Source organism: Stomoxys calcitrans, chromosome 3 (assembly GCF_963082655.1).
Source record: "Stomoxys calcitrans chromosome 3, idStoCalc2.1, whole genome shotgun sequence".
NCBI classification, from domain to species: domain Eukaryota; kingdom Metazoa; phylum Arthropoda; class Insecta; order Diptera; family Muscidae; genus Stomoxys; species Stomoxys calcitrans.
In genome coordinates, this window is record NC_081554.1 from 55,275,925 (window position 1) to 55,301,535 (window position 25,611).

Here is a 25,611-nt window from a genome sequence, read left to right on the forward strand (position 1 = left end):
TCTAGGAAATTTTCTCTAAAGACAAAATTTCTAGGAAATTTTCTCTAAAGACAAAATTTCTAGGAAATTTTCTCTAAAGACAAAATTTCTAGGAAATTTTCTCTAAAGACAAAATTTCTAGGAAATTTTCTCTAAAGACAAAATTTCTAGAAAATTTTCTCTAAAGACAAAATTTCTAGGAAATTTTCTCTAAAGACAAAATTTCTAGGAAATTTTCTCTAAAGACAAAATTTCTGGGAAATTTTCTCTAAAGACAAAATTTCTAGGAAATTTTCTCTAAAGACAAAATTTCTAGGAAATTTTCTCTAAAGACAAAATTTCTAGGAAATTTTCTCTAAAGACAAAATTTCTAGGAAATTTTCTCTAAAGACAAAATTTCTAGGAAATTTTCTCTAAAGACAAAATTTCTAGGAAATTTTCTCTAAAGACAAAATTTCTAGGAAATTTTCTCTAAAGACAAAATTTCTAGGAAATTTTCTCTAAAGACAAAATTTCTAGGAAATTTTCTCTAAAGACAAAATTTCTAGGAAATTTTCTCTAAAGACAAAATTTTTAGGAAATTTTCTCTAAAGACAAAATTTCTAGGAAATTTTCTCTAAAGACAAAATTTCTAGGAAATTTTCTCTAAAGACAAAATTTCTAGGAAATTTTCTCTAAAGACAAAATTTTCTCCAAAGACAAAATTTCTAGGAATTTTTCTCTAAGAATTGCTTGTTTTTGCGACAAAATTTCTGAAAAGTTTACTCTAAAAACAAAATTTTTTAATGAAATTTCATTCAAACCTCCTTGTATGACTTGCCTTTCCTTTCAGTACTAATGATGGATTATCGAACATTTCATTTATAAGCAACAAACTAAATACCCATCAAGGTTATTGTCCTCATTAGAGGTTAACGACATACCTCAATGATCAATTTGCAACTTTTAATTTAGTAACACACACACACATTCTTCTCGGCATTATGGCAATTGTTGTCTTATTTTCAAATGTGAGTTTTGCAGGTGTTGCAATAAAACGCAGACAAGCAAGCCAGCCAACTCTTACAAATATTGAGCGGCTGACTTGGCATATAAAACACGACAATAATAACAACGAAACAAGGTAGGTAAATAACAGCAGCAACAACAGTCTGATTTCTTGTTTGTTTTGTTAATATGCTATCTATCGCTAGCAGGCTAGCTATTTAGAACGATGGCCAGTTGTATTTCAAAATTATAAGTAAATTAAGTTGGTCATAAATACTACTTTCTAGGAAATTGCTATGGATTAGTCATGGCCGTTTAAAAAAAGACGAATGAATGAATGGCTCATGCATTGTTTTTTTTTTTTTGGTATCAGCCTATGCCCGAAAGTCTGCAATAGTTCTATTACAAGGCAAAGAGAAGAACTTTGGCCTGTAAAACGATATAGGCAGCATCCCTATCAGCAAATTCAAGTTGTTGTATACACCACCATATTCATTCCATAGTTTATTCGATGGCTGTCGTTATCAACACTTGTTGGTTGGTCAGCTTTTTCCTTAAAGATAACTTCCACAAATAAACAATTAATTTTTAATATCTTTTCTTGTTTTTTGTTTATTTTTCCATTGCTTTGCTTTCAGTTTTCTATACGAGAAAAATTTGTGACTTATAGTAGGCATATAATACGCTTTGTTGCATGATGTACTAGTACGGAAAGTACGAGACGACGATACTGGGCTGGGTGGTTGATGGCGATGATGATACTAACAACAGTGGTCATGATGATGAGTCAAAGGGGTTAAAGAGAATGGAGTACCACCACACTTAGTATGGCCAGAGGTACATTTCCTTAAGTTAAGTTTTGTATATTGTTTTGGCATAGGACATAGCACTTTGGAGTTTTTGGAGGTTTAATGCAGCAAATCTTCCAATATGCTAATGAGACTCTCCAAACCGAAGAGATAGTTGGTATCCAGCGAGCCATTGCTGGCAGGAAACACATGTGCGAAATCAATCATTCTTATTTTAATAAACCTATGCAAGCAGGTACATTCACCAGGAATCCTATAGGCATTATTAGGCGATTTGGGAATGTGTGTGTCATCCTCAACAACATGCTCCTCCAAGCTGTCTTTGATATTTTCTATATATGTCTTATGATTGCCATTGGGAACACCATTATGCTGCTGATGTTGGTGATGAGGAGCACAGCGACAATGTAGACACTCTGGTGCTGTTGCTTGTCCCTCCGATTGCTGCAGTCTTTTTTGTAGTTGGTCATAGTCATAGACTATCAACAGTGAACTGGCATAAAAATGGTATAGTTTTTGTTCCCGAAACCATAAGCGTATGTCATAAAGCTGTCTCAACAATTCCTGCACCAAAGGCCTACACACCTTATGTTGGGAGTTAAGGAAGTTTCTTATGGCCCCTCGGCAGCCCTCCACATCCAATTGCTTGCCATAATCTCTGTCGTATTTCTTTATATCACCTTTTTCGTTATACACCTGGAATCCTGGCAAACATATACCCAGCACTTGTTTGCATTGTACATATTTCTTCTCTTCCACTGCCCGCTTATGGGGTGAGGCCAAAGGGTCCCAAGTACGTTTACCAATTTTCACATCCATTATGCAGGGCTGTTGCATGCCATGTGTCAAATCCTCCATTTGAAAGAATGTATGCTCCTTTTGGTTGACGGTTAGTCTTACTTTTCTATGAAACCTGGGTATGAATTGTTGCAATTTCTTCAAAACCTCATCTTCTTCGGCCTTTTCCACACACTCATAGAAATTGAGCTCACGGGCCCCACATTCTGGTTTGCCAAATGGCTTTAACACATAGCCGTTGTTCTTTAACATGCCCAAGGCAGCCGATGAAAAAAGATGGCCCGCCACCTGAGTTTCCAAAATGCAAAATCCATTAGGCAACTGCGGTTGATTTTGATTCATTGCAGCCAGCCTCTGTTTTTTTTTTGTCGACCGCGACAGCAATAATAGACAAAAACAAAGAAAATTTAATTTATTATAGTCAGCTTTGGTGGTTTTTAAGGAATAAAACGTTTTATACACACCTTCACACCATGCGTGGATGAATTTATTTTCCTTTTGTATATTAGCGCGATGGTAAAATGCAATGAATGGCATCACAGCGTAACGTACGAATACCAATCAGCTGTTGTGGGGCTGTGGGACAGTATTGCGCTATGTGGATTATTAGATAAAGTGAGGTAACGTAACGTAGCGGTTAGAGCAAAGACCAGTGCGCAACTAGTAAACCAACTAAAATTTAAATTGAAAGAAACGTTATTTTGTGCTTGCTTTTTCAGCTATTTGAAAGATGAAAAGACGGACAGAGGCAGAGTAAAGCAGGGTATTCTGTTCAGCTTTCGGAATTGTTGCCATAAATTTGATCAAAATATCATAATTTTTTTAAACAGTGATTGCATGCGGGGAAGATGGTGAGACGTTGGAGTATTCTCCTTTGTCATTGCCCGGCTTTCGCGTCTAACAGGTGGAGGTGGTGGAGACACAGTACCAGACATGAACCAACTTAGGGGAGTGGTATTGAAAACAATTACGAATTTTTTAAGCTGCATGGAATTCCTAACTTAAAATTTTCTTTTTAGAGGTTACTTTATAGTTTTTAGAGCGCAGAACAAGCCAACAGGCTTAAGTGTATTTCCATAGTGGCGTGGGGCGGATTAATATCTTCACCCTTTGTTCAACCTAACCTATTCCGAAAGCAGAATATCAACTCTAAGAGGAAGAGAGATCCAAATTTTGAGAGTTAATTTGGAGCTTTTATAAACAGAGTTTTTCATCAACAAGCAAATTGCAGCTTTTAGGCTGCTGTGGACCCAAGGGTCCCTTGCCATTGGAGTGAGGAGTCGGACTGGCGGGCGCTGATTGCTGGCATTTGAACACCGGCTTTAAATTGCCCTTCATCATCTCGACCATCATCATTTTCATAGGCTCTCGTTGTTGATACCGGAGGCGCAGCATGGCATTGCAAAAGACCCTGAATGACTCATGTGACCCTTGCCTATGGTCCATCAACATTCTTTGGATGTCGAAGTCACTCTCGAACTTGAGGAACTGTGCCAAGAAAGTCTGCTTCAACTCGGCATAGCGGCTCGTGTACGCCAACCTTCTCTGAATCCAATATCATTCCTCCGCCGAACCCTCTAGAAGCTGGGGGAATCTCTCTCACACCTCTCGAAGTTGTTTTAGACGGATTATAAAGTCTTCCGCGCTTATCGATCTGGCCGTGCCATCGAACTTTACCAGCCATTTCTCCACATCTATTTTCATAATGTTCTGGCGATTTGGAATATGCATCGCCTGCGGGTACATCGGCCGATAAGGCGGTGCACATTGGTTCAAGTTCATTGAACGAGCGGCTAAAAATAGAAGAAGTTGTCGAAGGACAATGAAACTTGGCACATAGGCATTTTTTGTTTGAATCAAGAAAAAATGGAAAAATCAAAATGATCCGCCCACTTTTACGCCCACCTCCCATACAAAGTAAAAATTAAATTTTGACCTACGGCATTGTTTTTTGGCACATAGCATTTTTAAACACTCAGAATCATTTGTGTGAAATTTGAAAAATATCCGCCCACTTTTACGCCCACTTCCCATACAACTTGTATTGAAAAAGTGGCATAACTCCCTTGATTTTTAATGCATCAATTCAATTTTCACAAAAAGTAATTATTATAATTGTAGAATGGGCTCCTGAAAATATATACCTGATCCGCCCACTTTTACGGCCACCTCCCATAGAAAAAACATGAATAAATAAATTAAGCATAGTCTTTTAATAATTTTTTAACATCATTATCGTACTCCAATTTTTTGATTTGCAGCTTTGAGCGAAATCTATTTATAAATGGGTCTGAAGACAATAAAAGGTTATGCATTACATCTTCATTAGTGGCTACACGTCCAATTCTTCGCGAATGATGTAATCTATAGGCTCTATAATCTTTATTCCTCGCTTCCTGAGCTTCTTCGGACAGCATACCTGATACAAACAATCAATTAAAATGTAAAAAATGAAAATTAAATCATTGAATAAGGGCCTTTAAATAGAGACATACCTATTGGCAGAATAGCTTCTGCTATAATTTTGCTACCATGCACCAGAATCTTATGCACAGTTACAGGCATGTAGTACCAGCCATAGAGATCAACAAACAACTTGGCAGTATCCATGCAATATATATGAAATTTGCTAGTGTCGACTGCTGCATTACAATTTATTGCGGCCAAAATAATTTTAAATCTATGTATTAACTCTTCTTTTATTCCAATTACGTCTGCAGTTTTGGCTGGATTTTCGAAAAACCTTCTTGCCGTATTGCCATCGTTTGTTGTGCCCATACCTTGCTTCACCGCGTCCACATTTATGCCCAGTGTCAACTTTAATCTCTTCCCAATTTCAGCTTTATTTGCCGCCATTTCAATTTTTGTGTAACTATCTGTTCTCCATTTTTTGAAACTTAGACGGTAAGAAATGTGCAGAATGCACTCCATAAATTTGATTCTCGCATGCAAGGGAGAAATACCAAACGCAACTGCTTCTTCCGAACATTTCCTCAAAATCACCGCATCTAAATTATTCATTTCTGTGGGCTTTGCTCCACATATGAAGCAAACCGCCATAGATGAACTTCCAGAAATCGTAGTAGCTACTTTCCCATCAATCATTGTTAATTTCAGTGTGTGAGAAATATTGAAGTTTCTGCTATGCAATTCAACGACAGTATTTCTTAAATTTTTTATTTCGTCATTAACACGACTGACCTCTGAATTTATAACTTCAGCTGTTTCTTGTATAAATTCAAATTTTAACGGTCGGCAAAATCTAGTTGATGATGGCTCTGTATTTCTCCAGCACATTGTTGACATATTATTACGCTCTGTGAGGGTCAATGGAACAAGTGACGTTAAGAACATATATTTATCGGAGTCATTTGGATCTGTGAATTTTTGATGGTATTCACTGTGTCCCGAACTTCCGTCACAGCCCCATTTTGAGAACATTTGCAGTTCGTTGGGGAGTTCTGTCACCTCATTCTCGGTTTTTGTCATCAAAATCCTGGTTACTGTATGATCTAATAACTGTTGTAGAGAAACTTTGCTACAACTTTCTTGCACCTGAACATTTGCAGGATAGCATTTTTTTTTTGCTTCCAGTACCTGATGGTGGGATGGGTAAATGTCGAATCCAATTTCTCTAGCTGAACTGCGCAAAACCTCATATTGATGCTTTGACAACGAAGCATCAAGTATCAGCCCAAGTGCCTTCTCCGGGGTGAACGCCTTAATGGATTTGTCTAAACACTCACTTTTTTTTGCGGCAGACGATATCAACACCATTGAGGTGTTTTCACAAAAATCTTGTACCTTTGTCCTCTTTGTTCGCGGTTGGCAATCCTCGAAGGCTTTTGCTGGACGTCCACGTTTAACCATATTTGAACAGCTTGGTGCTTCATTGTTTGCGGTATATTTGCACACTTTGTAGACATTTTTCAGCCAATTTTCATTAAGATCAAGAAATCTGGTTTTTATGCGTCTTGCTTTTTGCCATCTATCTTTGAACTTTGTAAAAAAGTTTTTTTTCAAAAATCCAGTAAAGACTTCAACATCCTCAGCAGTCATTCCTTCATTGCTATTTGCAATGACTTCGACAGTAACATCAATATCACTGTTGTTATCAATTAATATTTCGCAAATATTTAAATAAGAAATTGTTACATTTTCCATAATTAATAAAATTAAATCTTGATATCACTTAAAAACACACCTCTTATCACTGCACTTGCCAATGTAATGTCAATTAGCATATCAATAATATTAGAAATGTATACCCAAAAGCAGAAATTTAAATCAGAAACTGTATATTGTTGTTGGTACTTAATGTATTACTTATTAAGCTCTAACGGAAAAGATTTTGTGCAATAAAGAGAGCAAGACATAATGTGTAGTTGTTATTGCATGCAACAACATAATAAATGAATGATAACACAGCACCTAATAGTCTATCGCTTGATCTTCTATTGTTGTTAACAGTAAAGAATTATGGCAACAACAACAACAAGCATGAACGAAAATTCACGTTTTCTTACTTTATCACTTTATAGTTTTTACTGTTTCTTTTGGAAAGGAGCAGGTATGAGCAGCTGAATTTTTTTTTAGCTTTTAGCTGAGACTTCAAGCTGTAATTTGACGTCTTTCGTTAAACAGCGCTCCACAGCGCTAAAAACATGCAGTCCACTGAAGTTGATGAACATTGAAATTTTGATGTTGTTTATATTTTGTTCTACGAAATTTTTTATGTGGCACTTTTTCCAACTTTTTTTAATGCAAATCTCATCTATGACAATTGCCATTTACGAAAATATACAACAAAGTCAAATGATAAGTTTACTGTGATTGTACCAAAAGATTGAATATACAGTAAATTTGCATGCCATTTTAAACAAGCGAACATATATGAACTTGGAGCGTGTCTGTCCAAAGAAATACTAAATATATCAGCCTAATATTACGGAATCATAATATTCAACTATCTGACAACAAAATACCAAAAAATTATCCAAATCGGCGAACATGAAAAAAATGAATTTCGGCCACTCTTGAACCAATGTGCGGTGCTGGTGCGTTTGAAGCATTCGGGAGATGCTCGTGTTGGTTACCCATATGTATATACTGCTCCGGATGTTGGTGAGGGGATGGCAATTTATTCTGCAGTCACTGCAGGACGTCTGCGGCTGATTGTGATACTGTTGGGCTCTTCAGGACAGGACATTTAAATGGGTTAAGCACTGCTGCACAAGCTAGGGTACCAGCTGCCTCATGATCTCTATCTGCCACACATCCAAGATATATTAATTTACAGGTAGTGACAGTTGCCCAACAACAAAATATTGAGTGCACTATCTGTCAAAATCAGTTATTAGTGAAACTCTGATTTTGAGTATGTTACTAGTTCGCGTCATTTTTCGTTGTTTGTATGTGGTATGGTTCTTTACCAGATATATTCATTTACAGTTAGTGACAGTTGCCCAACAACAAAATACTGAGTGCACTACCTGTCAAAATCAATGATTAGTGCAACTCTGATTTTGACTATGTTACTAGTTTGCGTCATTTTTCGTTGTTTGTGTATGCTATGTTTCTTAACTATAATACACACTCACAACCAAAACTCGTTGACAGATGGTGTACTTCGCGAGAAAAAATTGTACTCAGCTGTTTACATTACACTACCTGGTAATTATGTCATGGCTCCAATGAAATTGTCTTTGCGAAACAATGTGACATAATAGGCATTGGAGAATTGTTTCTTGCAATTGCGAATGAAAATGTATTTTCCAGATTTGAACTTTTTTGCTTTTGTTTTCAAGTGTGATTTATTTTTGCCTGTACGAGTATGTCAAAATAAAAATTTAAAAACTTCTCATTTCCGTTAAAGAATTCATAGCTTTATTATTAATTCGCTAACAAAATTATAAACAAAATGCTAGATTTAAAAAACGAATGGGAAAGGTCACAGCTATTACGCCCAAAGGACAATATCATTTCACATGTACATCTTAAGAATCCTCGTATCTTTAGGCCCTCATATGAGGTAAAGAGCCAAATGTACTTTTGTGAGCAACAAAGAACTTTAATTGTATCCTCTCTCTCTTTTTCGCTTAGGATGATCCCGTTATAATGAATTGGCTTTTGGGCATGGAGTATGGCCGCGTATGGACTAAGGAGAGAAATGATTTCGTTAAAGATCGCGTCAAGAAGACCAAACCGAAATTTATTGAAAACGATTATTGGAATTGGATTGAGAAGCGTAAACCGAAAGTTTATAGACAATGTAAAGCGGAGGGTGTGAAAAATCTCATCAACAAAGGGAAAAGATAAATGATGGCCTGTCTAAATATTTTCATATTAAAAGATTTACCAGGAAAAGTTTATGTAATTTGGTTATGTAGATGAATGCAAATTTAATAAAGTTTTCCCAGTAAATCTCTGAAAAATGTTACATTGTGGAATAAAATTCATTTTTGAAAACAACTACCAGTGGTACAGCATTCTTTAGCATTATTGTTAAGCCTAGAGGAACCATTCCGTCTTGTCTTGAAGAGAACTCTTAGAAAATATGTATCTGAAGGATCACCCAAATCGAAGAAAAATCGGGTTCCCAAGATCGAAGCTTGTGCCTTGAATTTGATCGCCTCATCAAGATGGTTGCTATAGTAATCATTATGTGGGCCTCCCTATGCCCTATAGTACATTGCTCACACACATAAAGTGTGTTCGTATACTCAAAAACTTGTGATAATTTGCTCAGATTGTTACTGGAAGTCGTTCGCGTACTTTATTTGCCAGCAAAAGAAAGTGTGAATTAACTCTAATGCAAAGATCACTTCCATTTCCTTTCTCCACATAATCGCCTAATCCTTCGATAGGATGGTATGGCTTTTTGATGGTATGGTTTTCCAGCACAGGAGCGAAAATCCAAACACCCAACCTCTTACCGTCAGGATACCGTCAGCCTGGGACCAGCCAAAGGGGGTTCAAGCCAACTGATCCAGTTTGAAAGAAAGTTTAATTTCCTTTTATTAATACATTCAATGCTCAGGGTCCCTTTGCCCTATGTCGCAATCTAATTCAGTGAAGAAGTAGTCCTCAACTTTTTTAATGGCTTTAGGTAGAGTTCGGAGAAACCCATCTTCGATCATCAACAAGGTGGTCTCACGCGAACAGCTGATAACAGCCGACCAGTTAGACGGTATGATGTAGATGTCAGTTCTGTGTTTACATTCACCAAACCAACCCATTTTTTACACGTTGTCTTTGTTTGTGTTTCTCTTTCCCTCATTTTAACTGCACACGTACACACACAAGCGCAAGTTTTGTTGGTTATTGTTGAGAACAGTGTCATTTTTGAACTGACATCTTGATGTAGATTGCACCACATGGTTTGTGGTGGTTCTTTGCCATGGATCACCAACAATCTCAGTGTGGCTAGTAGATCTTCAGGATTGCTCCGGGCCATAACAAGCCCAAGTTTTGACGAAAACTACCCGATTTAAAACCTTTTACACCTGCGCACCGCTTGATCGCTGTCCCTTTCCTCCAGAACTGGATTTGTCAAAAGAATGAGATAACCTTATCTCAATGGGAGTACACACTTTTAACAACCCTTCCTAGCCTTGGCAGCAGTGATTCCTTACACAGTTCAGCATTCAAATTTAATTACCATTGCCACCAAATCTCAATGTCATTAACATACCCGTTATTGATCCAAAAAAAATTAACATTAATGGAGCACCCTGTGCAAATAAAGATAAGCATCATACCATGCAAATGCTCCTCGACCAACTAACCGTTGTTAAGAAAGCTTAAGACAAAGCTTTGGCAGTTACATTTAATCAAATTTAAATGGCTAATTAAAAATAATAACAAAGAATATGTGGAAAAACCAAAATAATTCCTAAAACTTTAATTTATGACATTGTCTCCAATTTTTCCAGATTTTTTACTCTCCTTTGCCATGGGCTTTAGCAATTGCTTTAAGCCTTCCGCTTTGCAGAGCAACATCTCCTTGGGTTTGCGCTTTTCCAACCATTTTCCATAGTCATTTGCGATATATTTCGGTTTGTTGCGCTCCGCACGAGCCTTGCAGAAATCATTTCGTTCCTTTAGCCAAATGTGGCCATACTGCCAACCCAAGAGCCAATCCATAGAGGTGGGCTGACACTTCATTTGGGGAAAATATGTAGATATTTTTTCAAATTGCTCAAAAAGAATACGAGAGTTGTACAACTTACATCTTCTTCGAATGAAGCTTTGAATTTGATTTTTTCATCGATATAAATATGAGATTTGAGATTATTACGTGGACGAACCATTACAGATTTGGACCATTGTGGGGGAACAAGTTGCATTTTTTTGGGTTTCTTTTTTAATTGTTATATTTTTGGGGAGTTTAAACGATTATGTTTGACACAAAGAAATGTTGAATATTTGACTTAAAAAATAAAAAAATATGCAGGTCTTAACGCCGAAACAGAATGAGCGCGTTGAGCTTTGTTTTCGAGCGACACGTTGCAAAAAATGCAACTCTGCCCACAAATCCAAGATATATTCATTTACAGGTAGTGGCAGTTACCCAACAACAAAATATTGCGTGCACTATCTGTCAAAATCAGCGATTAGTGCAAATCTGATTTTGTGTATGGAACTAAGTCGCGCCATTTATTGTTGTTCGAGTGTGTATGGTTCTTAACTACAATATAATACACACACACACACTATCAAAACTCGTCGTAAGATAGTGCACTTCGTGAGAAAAATGTACTCAGTTGTTTACGATACACTATCTGGTAATTACGTCATGCACAAACCCCACAAAAGCAACGCGTTAAGTAGCAGTTGAGTGGAGCGGACGTGTTTTCATTTCGCTCGTCAAAGAAAAATATCCGTATCTCGGAATAGGTACTACCTATTTAGAAAAAATTTTAAAGCCTTTTTGGTGGATGCTCAAAATGAACTCCAAAGACGCAGCATGTTGTCCTCCCCTCCTATAGGTGTGGGTGCCTTGGCACCTGTAGTCGAGAGTAATGCTTCAAATGCACAATTAGTCGTCAGACTAATTAATGAGGAAGTGGCGGATAAACCAGAGCGATACACAGTTCGACCCAGCCTTTAAGTAAAGGTGACGTTTTCGACTCAGGTTCAGACAGCGACAGTGTCAATGAAACAGTCATCGCAGCTGAATTGCGAAATAAGGGCCGCGGGATGACGGCCGAGAAAGCGATCCGTTGAACGACGAAGGAGACAGGGGAGTATGTAGAGGCAGCGCAATCGGGCGAAAGTGCAGGATAGAGCTGACATTCCAGGCACTTCTACGGAAGCTGGAAAGAGAATCAAATCTCCCGACGAGCATAACACTGCTAAAATGGTGAAAAAGAAAAAGAGCTCCCCGCTTTCAAGTACTCTGAGAAGACCAAGGCAGCCCCCCTGCAATGGACTTACCAGACAGAGTCCTGTGGAGAGAGACAAAGTTGGAACAGCAACAAAGGAAGCGCGCACGGACCCTGAGTCTTCATGGGAGGACCGTGACTTCCAAAAGGATGCTACAGCCATCAGGGAAAGGTAAGATGGTCACTGAGAACGGTAAGGAGCCACCCTCTTACGCCAGAGTGGCAAGGAAGCACAAAAGAGTGGAAGACTGTAACTTCCAAAAGGATGCCACAGCTTTCATGGAAAGGATAGGAGGTCGCTGAGAAAGGTAAGAAACCGCCCTCTAACGCCAGAGTTGCAAGGAAGCATAACAAAGATGAGATGGCTTATGCAGTCATCGATATGGGCATTGCATCCAGTAGGATTCCACCAGATCGTCGGTCTCAGGTGAGGACTGTGAATATCAAAAGGATACCACAGCTATTACGGAAAGGGTAGATGGTCGCTAAGAAAGGTAAGAGCCGCCCTCTTACGCCGGAATGGCAAGGAACCATAACAAAGATGAGATGACTTATGCAGTCATCGGTATCGGCTGTGCATCCGGTAGCACTCCACCAGATCATCGATCTCAGGTGAGGCATTTGGTAAACGATCGGGTTATCGAACATGTATTGTATTCTGAAGGGGGTCCACTCATACGAATTATGAGCTCTGAGTATAGAGGGGACATCTTAAAGCTGCGCTGTGCAGGATGGATAAAGATCCTAATGCGGAAACTTCAGGCAGTGTAGTGACCGAGAACTCAATTTGTGGAAATTGACAGAGAACTCAATTTTCACAATAGAACAATTTCGATACCTGACAAGGTCAAATACTAAGGTGTGATCTTGGACAGGAAACTGAATTGGAAGTGTCACATTCAAGAGCGTACCGAGAAGTCTCATAGATGTTGGGCACTATCTAGACGGGCCGTAGGCTCGAAATGGGGTCTGAATCCGAGGATAGTCTACTGGCTCAATAGGAGCGTGATAAGACCGATACTCACTTACGCCTCAGTAGTTTGGTGGACTGCTATGGAGGAAAAGTGCAGCATAAGGACCATACAACAGGTTCAGAGAATATGTTATCTTGTCATAGGTGGAGCGATGAAGACCACGCCCACTATGGCACTGGAGACTATTCTAGATATCCCACCCATTGACATACAGATTAAGTGTGAGGCAGCGGCAATGAGACTTAAGGCGATGGGAGAATGGATTGAGGATGAGAGCAGCTGATATCATTGCCGTATCGGATATCTGAGATGAACCTTCAGGTCGAGTGCGAGGCACTGCTGCCAGCGGCACAATCTTGGATTGACGGCACCCTAGTATTGTCATCAAAGCTAGAGGACAGAGTGGGCCTGGGGGTTTACACTGAGAACTCAGAGACGGAGATCTGTTTTAGATTGCCTTAACATAATACGGTCCTGCAGGCGGAGATACTGGCGATCACGGAATGCGTGAAGTGGTGTTGTTAATGCGAGGACGTCGAGTATGAACATCTTTACCGACAGTAAAATTGCCATAAGGGCAATTATAACCAAAACGGTAAGGTCACGAACAGTCTTGCAGTGTAAGAAGGAGATTAACGTCTTCTCAGAGGATGGCAAAATCCGCATCGTTTGGGTGCCGGGCCATAACAGAGTAAGGGGTAATGAAATTGCAGACGATTTGGACGAGTTAGGGGCGTGGGCGACGAATGTGCATGCAAGTCTGTGGAGCAGCGAAACGGTAGGTAGGACGGTGAAAATCCTATGGGGGAATCCAGAGAGTGAGAGGACGAGGCTTTTACTGAAAGGTAGTAAAAAGGAGGTCAGTATAGCTATTGGTATCATAATGGGACACATAGGACTATGAGCTCACTTATGTAAAATCGGTGCGACAAATGATAGCATGCGTAGGGCATGCGGGGAACACGATGAGACGTTGGAGCATTTTGCTTTGTCATTGCTCGGCTTTCGTGTCTAACAAATACCGGCACTTAGGTGGGTACATAAAATCAGACATGAACCAACTTAGGGGCGTGGCATGGTAAAAAATTAAGGATTTTGTTAGTAGCACGGAATTCCTAACTAGAGCTGGCTATCTGTAAAAGAATATATCTTGAGTACTATACAGTGCAAAACACGGTTAACCGTTTATTACCATCTGTAATCGAATGATATCGATAACCATCCAAAAAAACTTTGCTTAAATTCAATCTAGAACATATGACTTACACTGGATAAGATAACAATAAAACACAACAACTGTACCAATGAAATATTATGTCCCTGATTTTTATCCAATGCAGTGCAAAGTACGTATTATCGACTATAATTGCATGATAGCAATAACAATCTCCAAAAATCCAAAAATTTTTTATCCGTCACGTCACGTGACTCACGTAACACAAATCCTAAGTTAGATTGGCAGTTAGTAGAAAATATTTTTGTCCAAGAATTGAAGTCTATTTTTTTATTCATTTTCAATTTCGCTGAAATGTCTATAGAAAATACACATCAACACAATTTATGTTAACAAAATTTGACGAAATTTCTATGAAATCAATTTTCAACGAATATAAAATGTCGTGAAAATTTTCTGAAAATCAAAAACCCACGAATTTTTATGAAAATCAATTTTCAGTGTTTTCTTAAAAGAAATCAAGAGCTGGGACTCCTTTACTTAAACTAACTTCCTTCAATGCTTTACTTTAATTCAAACTGCAAACATTGTTTTCCTCCCGAAAGTTTTTCCAAATGAAAGCTTCGACTTACACTTATCACCATTTAGTGTAAGTAAGCATAACTGACAACCCAAGCAACAAACGAACAAAAGCACTTGTTTGATTAACTACTTCTTCTTTGTGTGTGTGTGTTCTGTGTTATGCTGAGAGATGGCAACGACAATGCCTTATTTACTCTCATCAATACCGCTGTTGGCTTTTACAATTGCATAACGAGAAATGAAAACAAACTTGTTTTGATTTATTGCGCCAACTCTCGGCTAGACTTCCTCTCTGAGAATGGCTGACTAGCAACTGTGTGAGAGATAGAGCAAAAGGAATTCTTTTTGTTTGGCACATGTTGTTGTTGCATGGAATAACTTACACCCACTTGTCTCGTCTTTATGGTGCGTGGTGGAATGAAAACATTGCAAGAATAAAATAAATATTGAAAGGGGAAGAGTGGGTAGGTGAAGGTGGTGCTGATGGTAAACAAGTCGTCGCTCCATAGAAAAAGAGAACAGATGTGCAATTCCCCGCTAAGCAGCGGTGTTGCGTTGTTTACGTCAACAAATTGTTGCTTGTTTTTCATTTACATTTTCCTCTTAGCGAATGAACGAACTAACGACGAAACAAACCTTTGGTACAGTAAAGGAATGGCAAAAATGCAAAAACAAAAAAAAAAGCAACACAAGAAAAACAAACAAACAAATGAACCAGGTCTACCATAAATGTTGATGTATGTATGAATATGTGTGTGTTCAGCTATGTGTGAACATAGGGAAGTTGCACTTGGTGTAAGGTGTGTATGGGGGGGGGGGGGGGGGGGGGCAGCAGCAGCTACTGAGAAGTAAAGAGTACAGCATTGTGTGTTGTTTTTGTTTTTCTTCTCGTACATGTCATGATTGTGGCGCGCTAAAAAAAGCTGCCTGCCACCGTGGATTAACGTTACATTTATTTCACTGGCATTAGAGAAGAATATAGGTATGTAGTGTATGCACAGGCGAATGAATGGCTGTGTATTCCAAAAGAGATTCATTCTTGTTATGGAAAACTCGCCAAATACAACATTTTAATGAAAACGGTATACTGGAGGACCATGTGTGTGCGGTAGACGCTACGTGGGGACTAAATTGTGTGGTAACATTGCACAATGGGATGCAGTAAGACAAGAAGTAAAAGATTTAAAAGTAGAAAGGGTAAACATTTAAGCACGAAGACGAATAACTTTGAACTGAAAACCATACTTATAACTCTGAAGAACAGACAATCTGAATGGTGCGGAATTCCAAGCTAGGGTGATGGTTTATGTACCTATTACAATATTATCGCAATGGGTAATGTGCTTATAGGTCAATCAAATAGGCCATTCCAAAATTTTCAGGTTGCTTTATACAACCTTACTGGCAAAATCACTCATATTTTGTCGATTTGTTAACAAAATCTTCAAAATCAGTTTTTTTTCTTTTATGCAATCAGCTGATTTCGATGAGTTGGCGTGCGAATCAGGTGACAAAAAGTTACTGGTTTTGGCAGATAATCGAAGACAAGGTTCCCCATATTTGGCGATACATACGAGATGGGTAGATTATCGTTTTAAATTTGGGGTTAATGATCTATGGGGAATGGCCCATCCCAAAAAAATCCTCCAAAACAGGCCGACTGTAAAATATACTTAAATGAAAGGTATTTAAGAGAAGATACCAAATTGACATAAAAATTCGAAGCCAAGTCCCAGGGAAGTCCGCCCCACTGGTGAATATTCATTCTTCTGAGTTCCATAGCCATCACTGTGCTGCCAAGGTTGCGCTTAGGCTGAAACCACTTGGCAAGAATGTGTTCGGCAACAGTTCAATTGTGGATATGACAGATACTCAAGGACAGCTAAAATGGATTTGAGAGTAATACCATTCGATCTTCACGCGGACGGCTCCAATATGGCGTCGGGAGCGAGATTGATGGGTTTTATCCGATACATATCGACAAATCGTTGAGGCTACCGAACGTATGTAAAGTCCTTCAAGCGCAGGACTTTCTTTACACCTTTTTCCTACTTTTACCTAACCTTCCTTGGGGTAAAACAATGAGACGAAACAGGCCTATAGAAAAAAAAATCGGATGAGTGGCAGTGTTCGTAATCAAAACAACAACGATATTAGGGACCTTCTAAGTGGCAAATGTATAGAAGCTAGTTAGATAGAGGGACGCCACCGTGGCGAGTGTATTTCAGCATGTCCGCATATGAGCCAAACGCCAGGACTCAAATCCTGACGTGAACATCAAAATTATATTCAGCGGCGGTTATCCCCTTCCTAAAACAGGCTACATTTGTGAGGCATCCTGCCATGTCAAAACTTCTCTATCAAGTGGTATCGCTATGCGGCAAGCCGTTTGGACTCGGCATAAAAAAAGTAGGCACCTTATCATTGAGCTTAAATTTCAATCGGGAAATTTAGCAGTACTTAAATTTCTCGCGTTGCCTTTGCGTAGAACTGAGTCTATAGATGTACCACAGGTTTTGATTCGAGTACCCGCGTTTGATCCACTCATGAATTGCATGGCTGTTGTAGAGTGAAGAAGAATGCTTCTGAACATTCTGAGATGGACAGACAGCGACAATAATGGGGTGACTTACGAAATTATTCGCGACGCGATGGTGGGTTTACTTACAAATTTATTGGTGACGCAATGTTCTTACATGGCCGCCCAGACGTTAGCTTAATTCAAAATCTGGGTTTCATACTGCCAGGACACGGGTTCTTTAACGTGTTTCTGCATCAGCGCAAACTGCACGCGACTTATTTTTGCGACTGTAGGAAACCTGACGACTGGAGGCATGTACTGAAAGAACGCCCTTTTAATGTTAATGACTAAAACACCTATAAATTATAAAAATATAAATTTAATTTCTTGAATTTTTACTTTTTCCTTTATGTTTTCGAGTGAACCTATATTTATTTCGGGCACTGTACCTATATCAATTTTCGTTTGTTTTATCCTACTGTTCTCAATTAAATGATAAAGTGTTGAATTTTATTAGCTCTCAATGAAATGTTTTATTCTTTCATGTTTTAACACATATTACATTTTTTTTTGCTTACAACGCCCCACTGTGTTCAATTAAACAGATGAGGATGTTGATGGCAATGCACTGATGGACAAACGTCAGCAATAAGCGTATCTCAGCCATACACCACCAACACCATACATGAAACCACACGACAACGAACGGCAACGAAGATGCGATGTCGATTAAAACTGAGATATCAAAGACACATCGTCGTTAGTTAGGAGTCGAGTTCGTGCATATAAGCCGAAATGTATGTTAGTAGAGGAAAGCGGACAATGTGATAGCAGCAAAAACAACAACAATGCCAGAGTTACGGCACCTACATATACACACATCCATATGGAAGTGTAGGTATGTGTGCGTGTAATTGAATTGAGCAGAAAGCTCTTTTTTGCGATGCCTGTGTGCCTTCTGTTGTTTGCAAATTTCTACGATGATTTTGTTGTGTTTTGTTTCTCGTTTAGTTTGATTACCGCCGTCGCCGTCGTCTCATAACAAAACGGTTCGCGTGGTAAACAAAACCTTTGCCGAAATATACATAAAACAGTGAATTTGTTGAAAATAAATCTTAAAAAAAAATACTTAAATAGCCGTTTCATGAAAAATTAAAAGAAATCACAAAGAATTAACAAAATATGCAATGTGTAATATAAGAAAGGTATAACATAAAGACAATGAAGTTACAAGTGTGTGGCAAGTTGCTAGTGTTATTCAAAGTGTTTTGCATAAACGTCATAAAAGTTGAATAAATAGCTGATAGGGGTTATTAATAAACAACAGAAAAACATATTTCCTATTTAAGGTAAGTAAATGTACACTTTCTTTGTTTCTCCCCCTTGGTTTCTTAAACACAGCCGCCTTAGCTTTTTTTCAAGTAGATAACATATGTCAGACTTGACATTTGACATTATCCCCAACTTATGTTGTATTTACTTTGTAAAACCTTAGGTTTCTATATATTCTTGCAGTTCTTGAAGAATTTTAGGAAAAAACTTAATAAATATTCCTTAAATAGACAACAATATGTTAGAAAGAAAATTTTGCACTTGTTAGCTATTGTTTTTCTTTTCTCTTTTCCATTTTCCTTTGGTCTTCTTTTTTTGCGTTTAATGGCTTAATATTATATGGACATATCGACATACACACACACGTAGAGACCAAAGGCAATGAAAAAAACAACAACAACGTCAATAAAGAAAACACGAAACACAAGAAATTCACCACCAACATATGAACACATTCATTACAAATACCACCACTGCACAAGAACCATTGTTTGGGGGGTGGGTGGTGAGGTGGGGTATTGAATGTCGTCTACAATTGCAGCTTGTAGAGGAATTTATGTTTTTAATGAAGGCACACGCAAACCAGAATTTTGCCAATTACTAGACCTCTAAATCAATTCAATTTGCTTACATTGTGGACATTCGTTTTAAGCCTACATTAATAGTGTCTGTGTTATGGCATAGAAGTGAAAAAAAAACAAAATTTGCAACCATATGTTTTGTGAGGTGAGTAAATATTACTTACCTACCTTATTATAGTCTCAGTGGCTAAATCTCTTTCTCTCTCTTTTTGTGTATGACAAGCTCTCTGGGTTTTTTTATATCAATGCCTTGTTGAGTTGAAATCTCTTGTGGTAGGTTCTTGATGTCAATAGCCAGTGATGTCAATAAAACATAAAACGGCTTGTAAAAATGAGAGTAATTTCCTCTTATATGTAAATACAGTGGTAGTCATAGGCAATATGGGTATCAAATCAAAGGTATTTGGAAGTAAAGTATGAATCTGATAAAAATAAGTAAAAACGTGCTATGTTCGGCCAGACTGAATCTTGGAAACCCACCACCATGTATACAACTAAAAATTTCCACAAATGAACTCAGTCCAAGGGAATATGTGTATTTTTCATACCATATTTCTGCGAAATCAGGAAAAATTTTAAAATTCTAAGGGCTGTACAAGGCTAATCGGAAGTTCGTGGTATGTGGGAGCTATATCAAGTTAAAGACCTATTTGGACAATATTTTTCATTCATACATACATAAAACACTACGTTCAAAATAACAGCCAAATCGGTTAAGAACCGCTGCTTCCAGGGGCTCAAGATGTTAAATTTGTGGATGGGTTTTATGTGGGAGGTATATTAGGTTATGGATCGATTTGAAAAGTACTTAGCGCGGCAGTTGGAGGTTGTAATGGAAATCTACGTGAAGGATAAACATGGTAGATTGACTCCGAATGTAAAGTGTAAATGTACCATGTGACGTACCTGCTGTATGGTACGTCAACGATGACTACTGTCCCGGTGACTCCCTCACTTGTCCCTGTGCCACATCCAATTTATACCCATCCGTGTCCACAAAAGGTCCCGGGAAGGGCGGGCTACCCCCAACCCAGAGTTCCCCTATTGGGAAAATAATGTCGACAACCCATCGAAAAGGAAGGAACAACTTCGCTGTTATATAATAAATCTCGTTGCTTAACATGCCGCCATGGCGCATCAGGCCATCTTAAGGCCGAAACAGACTGAGCACGTTGAGCTTCATTTTTGAGCGTCGCGTTGCAAAAATGCAACTCAGCACACAAATCCCACAAAAGCAACGCGGAAAAGTTGAAAAATTTTCAATTTGACAGTTGAAATCGAGCGTCATTCTGTGGTGCCACATGTGAAGTAGTTTTTTTTTTGTTCTCAAAGTTAAAAATTGTTTCACTTTTGCGAGTTGAGTTTTTGAAATTTTTTTTTTGCTAAGTTGAATTTTCAACGCGACATATCCAACTATGACGCCGAACGCCAGTGCTCTAACCCTGGCAAGAACATAAAATCAGAGTTGGTTATCGCTTCCATTTAAAATATTCTCCCTAAAGATGTGTTGCTCTGAGGCACGCCGTTGAGTGGGGGAAAATCGTAGGGATTTTTGAGCACTATCCAGCAAAATTTTGAAATTCGGACAACAAATGCAGATTTGGCAGCCCGAACAATTTTTCGAAATACCGGGGTGACCAACTTTAGGGGCCTGCCAAAACGTCAGTCTAGAGTCATGCAATTTTGCGCACGATCTCACTATTACCTCAGCTCTAACCATTCCAAATTTCAAGGAGATTCTCACACACACATATTTTTACTAGTTTTTTTCGATTTTCTCAAACTGTGCGCCGCTTGGACTAGGCTACTAAAAAGAGGTCTCTTATAATGGAATGTTCACAGGTAAATTTGCAAGGGCACATTTCCCTCCCCCGCAACAGAACATAAGAATGCCTAAAGTTTGTACAGGTTCAGATATCTGACTATCAGTCTTAGAGCGAGCTTTGTGTCACACATCCAACATACAGGTGCAAAGGTCTTAAATCGAGCACGACATTCAGCGGCTCTCCTCCTTGCTCCTGAGATCAGCTTCGTCGCGGTATCCTGTAGCTTCATGATAATCCTGCATAGCTGTCTAAAGCCCCATGCCTCACCAGACATGTGAGGATCAATCGAACAATCGCAAACATCCAGTGTACCGGCTTAAGCCCCTAACTCCATCGTTCCTACCGAGTTGCGATAGGAGTAGAGCGCAATCAGTCCTCTTTTGAACATTTCCTAGACTTTTCTTTCCCAGCTTAGTTTCTGGTCATACATACTTAGCCTCAGGAAAGAGCGGCAGCTCTACCCCATGCCGAACTGCTCCCCTCGAACACCCAGTGATGCCGTGGTACTATATATCCTCCCAAAGCTGGTGACATTTGTGAGGTACCATGCCATGTACAAACTTTTCCCTTAAAAGGGTTCGCACTGCGGCACGCCGTTTGGACTCGGCTATAAAAAGGGGCCCCTTATCATTGAGCTTTAACTTGAATCGAACAGCACTCATTGATATATGAAAGTGGAATGTATTCATGGAAAATTTTGCATTTGCTTTGGAAACTGTTGCTGTTGAAACTGTGTGTTCCGCACTAGCAGTCAGAAGGAGTTCCACTTTAGGTTCTCATTTCTGTGTGAACCTGTCCGATTTAGCGGATGTGAACGTTCGCAAGTTATTGGGCTTTTAAAGCGATCTGGGTGGTTCAACGGTAGGAACTAGAAGGCATCTTCCTTCTTCTGTTCCTGTGGTATCACAATGGACGAAAACGTCTTAGTGAGTCTGATGGCAGACTGCCACTTAAACGTAACTTAACCTAACCTAAGCACTGTTCAAAAATGTTCTCCCAGAATGTATCCAACTCGGTGCAATATAAGAGCACGTTAAAATGAGAATCTGACCCAAATATTTCGTCTTGACACATAAAAACTCAATATCATCCTAATCCGTAAGTGTAGCCAATTCAGAAGCCATAGAGTTAAGAACAGTTATAAGCACACCTCACTCTACCAAGTCTACCTACTCTATCACATCTATAAACATGGTATTGATCAGAAAAAAGTTCACTATTACCGATGTCAGGTTTAAGCTCGATTTCCGTGAAAACGGATATCTTGAAGTTACTACCGAAAGACTTCAAATAGATGTCCTTAAGTTTAGTATTTAGGCCCTTTGTTAATGTTGGTAGCTTTCACTGAGCCCCCCTTGACATTTTTATTGCAAGCCTTCAATTTGTATTTTTATACCCGTATACCGTACGATAAGGGGTATATTCATCTGGTCTTTTCGTTTGCAACACATCGAAATTCTAAGACGATTTAATGATGTCCGTGTGTCTGTCCGTCCGTCTGTTGTAATCACTCTATAGCTGAAATTTGGCACAGATACGTCTTTTTGATGCACGCTGGTTAAGTTCTTGAACGGGCCAAATCAGACCATATTTGGATATAGCTGCTATATAGACCGATCTGCCGATAAAGGGTCTAATGCCCATAAAAACTTAATTTTTCATCCGATTTCTCAAATATGGCAGAGGACGGACTATCTTTATATCTGATGCCAATAAAAGTTTTTTTGTTACCCGATTTCGCTGAAATTTAAAACATTGGGTTATTTTAAGCCTCCCGACATTTGACGTTAATATGGCTCAGATCGGACTATATTTAGATATAGCTGTCATATAGACTGATCTGCCGATAAAGGGTCTGAAGCCCATAAAAGCTTTATTTTTTAACCGATTTCGCTGAAATTTAAAACAGTAGGTTATTTAAAGCCTCCCGACATCTGACCTAAATATGGTTTAGATCGCACTATATTTAGATATAGCTGTCATTTAGATCGATCTCTCCATAAAGGGTCTGAAGCCCATAAAAGCTTTATTTATTACCCGATTTCGCTGAAATTTGCAACAGCAGGTTATTTTAAGCCTCCCGACATCTGATCTAAGTCTGGATTGGACCGGTCCATATTTAGATATAGCTGCTTTATAGCCCGATCTCCCAATGAAGGGTCTGAAGCCCATAAAAGCTTTACTTTTTGACCGATTTCGCTCAAATTTATTTCATTTTATAAGATTTCGCTTTATTTTTTATCAGATTTCGCTGAAACTTAAAACAGTGGGTTGTTTTAAGCCTCCCGACATCTGACCTAGATATGGTTTAGATCGGACTATATTTAGATATAGCTGCTATATAGACCCATCTCCCGATAAGGGAACTGAAGCCCATAAAAGCTTTATTTTTTAACCGATTTCGCTGAAATTTGCAACAGTAGGTTATTTTAAGCCTCCCGACATCTGACCTAAATATGGGTTAGATCGGACTATATTTAGATATAGCTATCATATAGAACGATCTCTCGATAAGGGGTCTGAAGCCTATAAAAGCTTTATTTTTTAACCGATTTCGCAGAAATTTGAAACAGTGAGTTATTTTAAGCCTCCTGACACCCGACCTAAATATGGTTCAGATCGGACTATATTTAGATATAGCTGTCATATAGACCGATCTCTCGATAAGGGGTCTGAAGCCCATAAAAGCTTTATTCTTTAACCGATTTCGCTGAAATTTGAAACAGTGAGTTATTTTTAGCCTCCTGACACCCGACCTAAATATGATTCAGATCGGACTATATTTAGATATAGCTGTCATATAGACCGATCTCTCGATAAGGGGTCTGAAGCCCATAAAAGTTTTATTTTTTAACCGATTTCGCTGAAATTTGAAACAGTGAGTTATTTTTAGCCTCCTGACACCCGACCTAAATATGGTTCAGATCGGACTATATTTAGATATAGCTGTCATATAGACCGATCTCTCGATAAGGGGTCTGAAGCCCATAAAAGCTTTATATTTTAACCGATTTCGCTGAACTTTGGAATAGTGCGCAGTTTTAAGCTTTCCAATATCCGACCCAAATATGGTACAGATCGAACTATATTTAGATATAGCTGTCATATAGGCCGATCTGCCGATAAAGGGTCTGAAGCCCTTAAAAACTTTACTTTTTTACCGATTTCTCTGAAATTTGCAACAGTGAGTTATTTTTAGCCTTCCGATATCGGACCTAAATATGGATTAGATCGGTCCATATTTAGATATAGCTGTCATATGGACCGATCTCTCGATAAGGGGTCTGAAGCCCATAAAAGCTTTATTTTTTAACCGATTTCGCTGAAATTTGGAATAGTGCGCAGTTTTAAGCCTTCCAACATCCGACCCAAATATAGTACAAATCGGATTATATTTAGATATAGCTGCCATATAGACCGATCTCCCGATAAAGGGTCTGAAGCCTATAAAAGCTTTATTTATTACCCGATTTCGCTGAAATTTGAAACAGTGAGTTATTTTTAGCCTCCTGATACCCGACCTCAATATGGTTCAGATCGGACTATATTTAGATATAGCTGTCATATAGACCGATGTCTCGATAAGGGGTCTGAAGCCCATAAAAGTTTTATTTTTTAACCGATTTCGCTGAAATTTGGAATAGTGTGCAGTTTTAAGCCTCCAAATGTCCGACCCAAATATGATACAGATCGGACTATATTTAGATATAGCTGTCATATAGACCGATCTGCCGATAAAGGGTCTGAAGCCCATAAAAGATTTATTTTTTAATCGATTTCGCTGAAATTTGGAATAGTGTGCAGTTTTAAGCCTCCCAATGTCCGACCCAAATATGGCACAGATCGGACTTTATTTAGATATAGCTGTCATATAGACCGATCTGCCGATAAAGGGTCTGAAGCCCATAAAAGATTTATTTTTAACCGATTTCGCTGAAAAAATTTAACATTTTAAATTTTCACCGGATTGTGACGAAATGGGGTTTACATATAAACCCGAGGTGGTGGGTATCCAAAGTTCGTCCCGGCCGAACTTTATGCCTTTTTACTTGTTGTTACTATAATTTTGTTAAAAATTTAAGCATAGTTGCCATGACATTTGGTTTTGTTTTATTTATGTAACCTAATTTAGCTGATGTATGTCTTTATCTCCTTTGTATGATTGCTTGGCATTTCAAGAGACGCATTAATGAATTGTCGCCTCGAATTCTTGGCCTTAAAGAACATTTCAGCCTTGCTTGGGATTCAAGCATTATTTATGCAAGAACATCAAGTTTCTCTTGTTTTTATACATTGTCTGATTTGTGAGTTTTTTTCTTCTAAGCATTTAAAAGGTTAAATATGTGATTGTGGGTGGATAAGAAATTTGCGCGTGTTTTGGTGAGTTTTTCAGCTCAAGACGATAGGTGATTAAGGTGTTAAGAACATACTTCTATAAATTTTTTTTAATTTTTTTGTTGGTTTTTTTCGTTTTTTTTTGTGGTCTTGCATTTTAACTTTTCGCCTTTTTGTCTTTATTTTTTGTAAGAAGATCCCCCCAAAAAATAAAGGAAAAACTGACATTGTGATGAACAACAAAAAATTGTTCAAAGTTTTGAAGGTCTTTTGTTGTATTTCTTTTATTGGACCATTGAAAGCTTCATCTTTTTTTGCTATCAATGG

The 25,611-nt window shown here is 38.4% G+C and overlaps 5 protein-coding genes across 8 annotated transcripts in view; 2 read left to right on the top strand and 3 right to left on the bottom strand.

Moving 5' to 3' along the window:
• Positions 1 to 1,547: 1,547 nt before the first annotated feature.
• LOC106091576 (inositol polyphosphate multikinase) lies at positions 1,548 to 3,126 on the bottom strand. The gene is made up of 2 exons (XM_059364731.1): positions 3,038 to 3,126; positions 1,548 to 2,927 (listed from the first exon to the last, which is right to left on the bottom strand). The coding sequence occupies exon 2, from the start codon at positions 2,913 to 2,915 to the stop codon at positions 1,875 to 1,877; it is 1,041 nt and encodes a 346-aa protein (XP_059220714.1). The 5' UTR covers positions 2,916 to 2,927; positions 3,038 to 3,126; the 3' UTR covers positions 1,548 to 1,874.
• Positions 3,127 to 4,767: 1,641 nt separating this feature from the next.
• LOC131995751 (uncharacterized) overlaps positions 4,768 to 25,611 on the bottom strand; it is a 134,190-nt gene continuing 113,346 nt past the window's right edge. The window contains exons 1-3 of one of the 4 annotated variants that reach the window (XM_059364730.1): positions 7,559 to 7,618; positions 5,069 to 6,678; positions 4,768 to 4,992 (exon numbers count right to left, since the gene is read on the bottom strand). In XM_059364730.1, coding sequence (XP_059220713.1) covers positions 4,772 to 4,992; positions 5,069 to 6,632 — 1,785 coding nt within the window. In that variant the 5' untranslated portion in view covers positions 6,633 to 6,678; positions 7,559 to 7,618 and the 3' untranslated portion in view covers positions 4,768 to 4,771. Of the gene's footprint in view, positions 4,993 to 5,068; positions 7,619 to 25,611 lie in introns of those variants that run through there. The other 3 variants (XM_059364729.1, XM_059364728.1, XM_059364727.1) reach the window with 3 other exon arrangements.
• Positions 8,365 to 9,044, top strand: LOC106091580 (uncharacterized). Its single transcript, XM_013258138.2, has 2 exons — positions 8,365 to 8,604; positions 8,676 to 9,044. Exons 1-2 carry the CDS (start codon positions 8,494 to 8,496, stop codon positions 8,889 to 8,891), a joined length of 327 nt encoding a protein of 108 aa, XP_013113592.2. The 5' UTR covers positions 8,365 to 8,493; the 3' UTR covers positions 8,892 to 9,044.
• LOC106091579 (uncharacterized) lies at positions 10,363 to 11,236 on the bottom strand. The gene is made up of 2 exons (XM_013258137.2): positions 10,805 to 11,236; positions 10,363 to 10,733 (listed from the first exon to the last, which is right to left on the bottom strand). Exons 1-2 carry the CDS (start codon positions 10,919 to 10,921, stop codon positions 10,476 to 10,478), a joined length of 375 nt encoding a protein of 124 aa, XP_013113591.2. The 5' UTR covers positions 10,922 to 11,236; the 3' UTR covers positions 10,363 to 10,475.
• Positions 18,240 to 25,611, top strand: part of LOC106091575 (CAR1 transcription factor-like) — a 100,097-nt gene continuing 92,725 nt past the window's right edge. Inside the window, exon 1 of the mRNA XM_059365463.1 lies at positions 18,240 to 18,559. The gene's annotated coding sequence lies outside the window, so the exon portion shown is untranslated. The remainder of the gene's footprint in view (positions 18,560 to 25,611) is intronic.